The 9,159-nt window shown below is 43.8% G+C and overlaps 1 protein-coding gene across 2 annotated transcripts in view; it reads left to right on the top strand.

Moving 5' to 3' along the window:
- ATP6V0A2 (ATPase H+ transporting V0 subunit a2) overlaps positions 1-7,908 on the top strand; it is a 61,709-nt gene extending 53,801 nt beyond the window's left edge. Inside the window, exons 16-20 of one of the 2 annotated variants that reach the window (XM_040416215.1) lie at positions 157-276; positions 2,155-2,277; positions 3,324-3,441; positions 4,751-4,925; positions 7,758-7,908. In XM_040416215.1, coding sequence (XP_040272149.1) covers positions 157-276; positions 2,155-2,277; positions 3,324-3,441; positions 4,751-4,925; positions 7,758-7,845 — 624 coding nt within the window. In that variant the 3' untranslated portion in view covers positions 7,846-7,908. The remainder of the gene's footprint in view (positions 1-156; positions 277-2,154; positions 2,278-3,323; positions 3,442-4,750; positions 4,926-7,757) is intronic. The other variant, XM_040416216.1, reaches the window with a different exon arrangement.
- The last annotated feature ends 1,251 nt before the right edge of the window (positions 7,909-9,159 follow it).

Raw genomic sequence — 9,159 nt, forward strand, 5'->3', positions numbered from 1 at the left:
TAAATGTGTTTCTCCTATAAAAATCACAACAGCATTGAGAAGTGTTGTAAGATCACATGCGGTTTCTGGGTCTGGTCTCGGCTGAATGGACCCTTATACGGTGGTGATTTTGGATGCAGAAAGTCACAGTTGAAAATCTTTTTTTCTCCCATTTAGAATGGTTTTCAAATTTTCTTGGTGGTTCTCGTGTTTCTCTGCGTTCCTGTGCTACTGTTTGGGAAACCTTTGTACCTGTACTGGCAGCACCGCGGAGGTCAGACATTTGGGAATTACAGGGTAGGCGTTGTGCTTTTTATTACCTTTCGCGCCTTACGATTTTAATGTTTTGTAAGAGTCACTTTTTCTACAGCTTCAACAGCATTTCACTGACCAATTTCCTAATGCAGAGCCATATCTCCCTCATATCGGAAAATGCAGGCTGAAATAGGGATCTTATTAAAGGGGTTGTCCAGGTTCAGAACTGAACCAGTATATAACCTCTTCTTTACTCATTTACTCTATATGAGAGGAGCATTGGTCTATTTGTTTACTGCCGGTGACATATCGGGGTACTCGTCACTGTGCTAGTCGGACATTTCTGCCTAGCAATGATTCAGGTAACATCACCGGTACAGGTAGGTGTTGTATAGCGCTGCCCTAGGCTGTCTTAGAGGCAGGTACTAGTGGTACCCGCCAGGAAGGTCTATTTGTTTACTGCCGGTGATATATCGGGGTTCTCGTCACTGTGTTAGTCGGAGACTTCTGCCTAGCAATGATTCAGGAAACATCACCGGTACAGGTAGGTGTTGTATAGCGCTGCCCTAGGCTGTCTTAGAGGCAGGTACCAGTGGTACCCGCCAGGAAGGTCTATTTGTTTACTGCCGGTGACATATCGGGGTTCTCTTCACTGTGCTAGTCGGAGACTTCTGTCTAGCAGTGATTCAGATAACATCACCGGTACAGGTAGGTGTTGTATAGCGCTGCCCTAGGCTGTCTTAGAGGCAGGTACCAGTGATACCCGCCAGGAAGGTCTATTTGTTTACTGCCGGTGACATATCGGGGTACTCGTCACTGTGCTAGTCGGAGACTTCTGCCTAGCAGTGATTCAGGAAACATCACCGGTACAGGTAGGTGTTGTATAGCGCTGCCCTAGGCTGTCTTAGAGGCAGGTACTAGTGGTACCCGCCAGGAAGGTCTATTTGTTTACTGCCGGTGATATATCGGGGTTCTCGTCACTGTGTTAGTCGGAGACTTCTGCCTAGCAATGATTCAGGAAACCTCACCGGTACAGGTAGGTGTTGTATAGCGCTGCCCTAGGCTGTCTTAGAGGCAGGTACCAGTGGTACCCGCCAGGAAGGTCTATTTGTTTACTGCCAGTGATATATCGGGGTTCTCGTCACTGTGCTAGTCGGAGACTTCTGCCTAGCAGTGATTCAGGAAACATCACCGGTACAGGTAGGTGTTGTATAGCGCTGCCCTAGGCTGTCTTAGAGGCAGGTACTAGTGGTACCCGCCAGGAAGGTCTATTTGTTTACTGCCGGTGATATATCGGGGTTCTCGTCACTGTGTTAGTCGGAGACTTCTGCCTAGCAATGATTCAGGAAACCTCACCGGTACAGGTAGGTGTTGTATAGCGCTGCCCTAGGCTGTCTTAGAGGCAGGTACCAGTGATACCCGCCAGGAAGGTCTATTTGTTTACTGCCGGTGACATATCGGGGTTCTCGTCACTGTGCTAGTCGGAGACTTCTGCCTAGCAGTGATTCAGGAAACATCACCAATACAGGTAGGTGTTGTATAGCGCTGCCCTAGGCTGTCTTAGAGGCAGGTACTAGTGGTACCCGCCAGGAAGGTCTATTTGTGTACTGCCAGTGACGTACCAGGCTAGGCGGAGGGGGAGCATTGGAGAAAGGAAATGCTCCACTCATATAGTAAAAATGAGTAAAGAATAGGTTATATCCGGGTTCAGCTCTGAACCCGGACAACCCCTTTAAATATTCATTGTATGATATGCAGGAAATATGGCGCAGTAATAGGAAATTTATTGCTAAAAATGTGTTCTTTTTTTGTGAGCTTGTTGCTGTAGCAATTTCTGTCATAAACCATAAAGGAATAGGCTTGGAGGTTTCATGGACCTTCTTGTGTTACTAATCGCCAGCATTTTATTTTTCTCTGTAGAAAGGATATACATTAGTATCTCATGGAAGTGAGGAAGAGCTGTCCTTACTCAGACCACATGACTTGGAAGAGGGGGGCAGCCATACAGGCCATGAACCTCTGAGAGAAAGAGAAAAAGAGGAGGTGAGAAATAACTAAAGGACCAACCCGCCAGCTTTTTATATACGTGTTCACACCAGAACACAATTGTCACAGGATGCTAGTGGCAAATCCAACACGGATTTCTCAATAAATTTTTGCCAGAAATCCCAGTCTGAATCTATGATTTCCGCCATTGGATATCTCAAGGAATTTTTGGCAAAAATCGGAGGCTAAATCTCTGATTTCTGCCATAGGATCTGCATGTGGATTAGCCCCATTTTAATTCAGAGGGTTTAATCTGCAGTGTTTCCAAATATGCTGCAGATTGTAAAATCGGCAGCACATTCACTATTCATATTTTTTTCTGCTGCATGTTAGGCTTTCGGTTTGTGAGCTCCGTTCAGGGCTCTGACAAATGGTCCAAAACGGATCAGTTTTGCCCTAATGCATTCTGAATGGAAAAGGATCCGATCAGTTTGCCTCCATTCCGCTCTGGAGACGGACACCAAAACGCTGCTGTCCGCCTGACGATGCGGAGGCAAGCGGATCCGTCCTGACACACAATTGTAAGTCAATGGGGACGGATCTGTTTTCACTGACACAATAGAAAACGGATACGTCCCCCATTGACTTTCAATGGTGTTCAAGACGGATCCGTTTTGGCTATATTACAGATAATCCAGTTCTGAACGGATGCATGCTGTTGTATTGTCTGAACGGAAGCGTTTGTGCAGATCCATGACGGATCCGCACCAAACACGAGTGTGAAAGTAGCCTTAATGAGAAATACACTTGCATTAAAAGTTTAGCTACACGGCAAGTTTGGGCACGCAACACATGTGTAGCAGGGCTTCCGTTGGAATGAATGGGGTTGCAGAGCGACTTGCATGTTTGTTGCGACCGCAGAATGTTGGCTGTTTTGCAATTCTGGGACCGAGGCAAACGTACGAGTAGCACTGCCTTTCTACAGTGCGATACTTGGGTGCGTGACATGTCGTGGCCGAACCCTAACTGAGGAATGTCTGATAGAATCCGGAACCTGTGAAGAAGAGGTCCACTTCTTATTGATTTCTTGGTTTGTTTTGCAGTTTGATGCGACTGAGGTGTTTATGAATCAGGCAATCCACACGATCGAATACTGTCTGGGATGTGTTTCCAACACTGCTTCCTACCTGCGTCTCTGGGCTCTAAGCCTGGCTCATGCCCGTAAGTGTTGCCTTTATATTCATAGCTTAAAAATTATGTAGCAAAGCAGCCGTAGTAACCTTTCTGCAGTCCGGCAGGATTTTATACTTATGTTATTAACATTTCACGTGGGGAGATATAAAAAGTATTATGAGACTTGGCTTTATATAATGGATCACATGTAACGAATATTTATGTATCTTAAGCATTGGAATGAGTGTACTTTAGGCATCCGTACATATTTTAGCTTTTATCACGTGGCCAATAACCTACAATGAATTTAGTCATATGATTACTACAGGTCTGGTACATAAATGTGTTGAAGATTGTAGAAATAGTTTTCCCATTATTTGGAATTTGCAGTAGTCTGGTAAAGTTGAATTATTTGTATGATGACTGTTCTAAAAAGGTCAATTAGAATCTTAAAGGGTTTGCCCAATTTTTGTGCATTTGTAACTGTAGCCAGCAGCATATTGCACTTATTGAATAAAACCATACTCCCCTGCTCCCTGTGGCTCTCTTCACTGGTGTTCCGGTACCTGTCCTGTAAACTTCCGCATGGGCTTGGTTAAGTGCATCGCTGCCGCCAATGATTGGCCCAAGCGGCACGTCACTGCGGCTGGTCAAAGTTGGTCAACCCCTATAACGGAGTTGCCTGAACTAGGAGCCGATAACCTCTATATTCCTAACCGGTTAACCCGTGCCCCAATAAAAATAAAAAAAACACAAACGTACATATCCACAGTCCCAATGTGCCCATGCCATTGTCGTGTTCCTAGCAGTGTTGAGCGAACTTGTGTTTTAAGTTCGGCGTCTAAAGTTCGGGTTCGGATTATCGAAGAATCGCGTTATGGATTCTAAATTCTGTTATGGTCCGTGGTAGCGGAATCCATAACGCGATTCTTCAATAACCCGAACTTAAAACACAAGTTTGCTCAACACTAGTTCCTAGCTGTTTCTTGTTCCCGCAGGACCTAGAAGTGGTTTGGTCATGTGACCACTGTGGCCAATCACAAGGCCTTGCAGTCACATCTGCTTGAATGACAAGTCCCAGCAGCGATGCTTCATTAACGCAGATGTGAACGCTGAGGTCTGTGATTGGCTGCAGTAGTCACAGGACAAAGCCAATTCCTGGTCCTGCAGGCACTTGAAACGGAGGGGAATAGGGCAGCAGTGCGAGCATGGTGGGGACCATGGACAGGTGAGGTTGTTTTTTTTTTTGTTTTTTTTTTAAATGGGGCTTAGATTAAGGCCATAAGGGCCTATGCCGAACAAACCCTTTAATTGTGTTAATGGTTCTTGCTGGTAAATGTTCATCTTTCCCTTTCAGAGCTTTCTGAAGTCTTGTGGACAATGGTGCTCAGTAAAGGCCTCTCTGTGCTGCCCTCTAGTGTCGGAGTGGTTCTGCTGGTGCCAGCCCTGGCCGCATTTTCTGTATTGACTGTGTTTATTCTTCTAGTTATGGAGGGCCTGTCTGCCTTCCTTCATGCTCTTCGATTACACTGGTGAGTTTTCTTAAGTAACCTAATGCAGTTGACTAGTATAACAGTATTACTGAGATAATGGCTATGAAATCCTCTGAGCTCACAGGACACTGGGTTGATTGTTTTTACCAAAACTACAGTGCCGTACACACAGAAGTTCCTGTTGTACATTGAATAGGCTTTTATACATAAGAATGTATCATCCCATTAAAGGGACACTTCCATCAGAATTTTTTTTAATATTCATACTCCATATTTAAAGATTTTTTTGACTGTTTTTCTTTTTTTTATTTCATTAGCACTATTTCAAAATATTGTCCTTCTGTACTAGTCAATAGAAATAAGAGCTCTTTCTTATAAGGATAGGTAATCTATTGTCCGTTTACTGGTGCTGTGTAGAAAAGACATCTGATTGTAGAATTTGGATAACCGTATGATAGCTCTATTGTTCTCTTGATAGGCCTACATAAACATGCCCACAGAAAGCACTGCACTTATCATTGTAATGTGTGATGCTCTAATTGATTGACTCATCCCATTCCCTCAAGCGAAGCTAAATGCCATGCTAAATGTCCAGACAAAGAAGATTTTAAAGAAGCACTCCCAAAAAGATTTGTATTCTCTGACCAGTGACTGTATTTGTGAGTTATAACCTCCCCTCTGATCCTGAGTTGTGTCATGTGACCAACACTCTGACTCGCCAGCTGACACAGGACAGGAAGTCAGTGACTTCTCTATTCATTCCTATGAGACTGACATTGAGGCACCCATAGGAATGAATAGAGACGTAACTGATTTCCTGTCCTGTGTCAGTTGGAAAGTCAGAGTGTTGGTCACATGACACAGCTGAGGATCAGAAGGGAGGTTATAACTCACAAATACAGTCACTGGTTAAGATCATGCACCTTTCGAACAGGTCAGAGAATAAACATTTTTGTGGGAGTGCTTCTTTAAGGAGCCAGGACAGGAAGTAAAATACACTGAGTCACTTCAAAAAATTATATTCTAAAAACAGCCCACCCGTACTTAATAATAATAAAAAAAGAAAGCACCTGTCTGAAACAGCTCATTGTTGGCGGGGTGCTAGGTGTCACTGATCTGATGTTGATGGACCTATCTTGAGGATAGGCCACCAGTATCTAATGCCCGGAAAAAGCCGTTGAATATTTGCTGAAAAATTTATAGAAGTGTAACTTGTGGGCAAAAGGTAATACTCTGCCTCCCCCATTAACAAAATGTTTGGCTTGGTATAAGATTATCTGTTAGCCAACAAAATATTTGCGAAAACTAGCTGCTCCTCCTCCCCCTGACTATAGCAACGCGAAATAGGCCTCAGAATAGATATGCAGATATCTTATGGCATGTTAAACCACCTAGGTAAATTCTGTTTATTGGCGCCATGTTTAGACTGGTCCACCAAAGGGTCTTTCAGTAGGCTCAGATTCTGAAATTCTAATTAGGCCTAACCATACGTGAGCTCACACTCTGAGGTAGTGTGCCACGTGGACAGACGCACATGGCAAAACGACACCATTGATTGCAATGGTCTTGCATTTATTGGCAACTTGATTTTTTACCCCAGCGGCAGGTAAATGCATCACAAAACCTCAGTAAACCACATGCGGGTTTGCTACTCAGTTTTTGACAGTGCAGTACTCTACTGCAATGTGTGAATCCAACCTAATGAGGGCCATGAGGTTTGTCGAAAGACATTCCTTTTTGCACCATTTATATCTGGGCTTATTACATTTAAGGTTAATTTTAGGTGATATGGTTATATTACTGGTGCTTAGTATTTTGTTGATGCTTTTTTATTTTTTTATTATTATTATTATTATTGCAAGTTCTTGCTTTGCACCATTCATTTTCATCATGCTGATCTAATAGGTGCCGTCAGTGCACCTGCAAGATCAGTGTCTGGAGTGGAAATGTATTACACAGCCCTGTTGGAACTGCAGTGGTCAATAGCGACTGTGATATCTCAGTAGCTAGACAGAGCTAACGGGTTCTCCCTGTCAACAGCTTAGCCCCCCTACTAAGTGATTGCGGGATACTGAGTAGTTTTCAAGGGAGCTGAGCTCCTACCAGTGACCTCCAGATCTGCCGTCCATGAAAGCTTTAGGCCCTTCCGGAGGCATGGTCTGATAGGCTTCCTGTCACCGTAAAACAGAAATGCAGATGCACATTGCTTTATTATGTAAAAAAACAAAAAAAAAAACCTCTAAATATTGGTATCGCTTCATCCGTAAGTAATTAACTGTAAAATAATCATGTAATTTGTCAACCACAAAAATTTGTAAGTACCCCAAAATGGTACCAATGAAAACATCACCTCTCGCAAAAACACAAGCCCATCGATGAAAACATTATTTTTTAAATAAAAATAAAAACATTTTTATTAAGCAAAAGTAGTAAAAAATAATTTGAAATTGAGTACAGCTATAATTGTACTGACCTGTAGAATAAAGTTAATGTGAATAAACAAAAAAAAAGACCAAAAATTTGTGGAATTATGGTTTGTTACCGGTTCAGTCTCCCCAAAAAAATTCTAAACGTTTTTCAGTGCACCCCGAAATGGTCCCAGTTTTGACTACTCGTATTTAAGGATGGAAAAAAATCAAAGCTACTTGGTCACTAAAGCCCAAACAGGCCTGGGCGCTATGGGATTAAGATTATTCCCGTACTGACTTTTAGAATCTCCTGTATTTTTATTTTTTTTACTGGTGTATGAATGTCTCATGTCAATAAAATATTACATTATTTTATCTAGAGTGTCTTTGACTGCAAGTGTTAATTTTTTTTTATACTATAAAATGTATGTCTCACTGAAATGTTTTTCCCCTTCATTTACAGGGTGGAATTTCAGAACAAGTTTTATTCTGGTGCAGGATATAAATTTACCCCTTTCTCTTTTAACGACATGGCCTTGTACCTGGACTAAGACGTCTTCGTATTGAAGATAAATTATCCTTATGATCTCTTCACCGAAGAAGAGCACAGTTTACGCACTTCATCTGGGAGCACCCCCAAATGTCATTCCTCAGTATTTATTCAGTTTTATTTGTCTTTCAGCCATGCTAGTCTTCCAGCTTTAAGAATTTAAAGTGTTTCTCTTGGTCTCTAATGTAGAACTGGAGCAGCAAGAAATTACTAAACGTTGGCCTACAAAGCACTAATCCTCTCATATTTTTGTAGTTATTACTACAAAAGCATTTCTAAAAGTGCCCTATTGAGTAAATATTTTTAAGTATTAATATATGAAAATAACACTCCACTAAAAATGTGTATCCTTTTGAATAAATTGTGTCTTCAGATTGGATCAGTGGGGATTCGACACTCTGTGCCACGTCCAAACAGCTGTTTGGGGCAGCCACTGGTGCCAGAAACTGTACAGTGGATAGAAGGCTTCACTTGAATGTAAACTGAGCTGCAGAACCCCGACACGGCCACTACTCAGTGGATGGAAGCTTCTGCTTCTGGCTCCGTCCACTGCATGATTTCCAGCACGGCGGCCACAACATGGTGGATGGAACCTTCTGCTTCTGGCTCCGTCCACTGCATGATTTCCAGCACGGCGGCCACAACATGGTGGATGGAACCTTCTGCTTCTGGCTCCGTCCACTGCATGATTTCCAGCACGGCGGCCACAACATGGTGCATTGGAACCTTCTGCTTCTGGCTCCGTCCACTGCATGATTTCCAGCACGGCGGCCACTACACAGTTGATGGAACCTTCTGCTTCTTGCTCCGTCCACTGCATGATTTCCAGCACGGCGGCCACAACATGGTGGATGGAACCTTCTGCTTCTGGCTCCGTCCACTGCATGATTTCCAGCACGGCGGCCACTACACAGTGGATGGAAGCTTCTGCTTCTGGCTCCGTCCACTGCATGATTTCCATCACGGCGGCCACAACATGGTGGATGGAACCTTCTGCTTCTGGCTCCGTCCACTGCATGATTTCCAGCACGGCGGCCACAACATGGTGGATGGAACCTTCTGCTTCTGGCTCCGTCCACTGCATGATTTCCAGCACGGCGGCCACTACACAGTGGATGGAACCTTCTGCTTCTGGCTCTGCCACTGCATGATTTCCATCACGGCGGCCACTACTCAGTGGAAGGAACCTTCTGCTTCTGGCTCCGTCCACTGCATGATTTTCATCACGGCGGCCACTACTCAGTGGAAGGAACCTTCTGCTTCTGGCTCCGTCCACTGCATGATTTCCAGCACGGCGGCCACATCATGGTGGATG

Source organism: Bufo bufo, chromosome 2 (genome assembly GCF_905171765.1).
Source record: "Bufo bufo chromosome 2, aBufBuf1.1, whole genome shotgun sequence".
Lineage (NCBI taxonomy): Eukaryota > Metazoa > Chordata > Amphibia > Anura > Bufonidae > Bufo > Bufo bufo.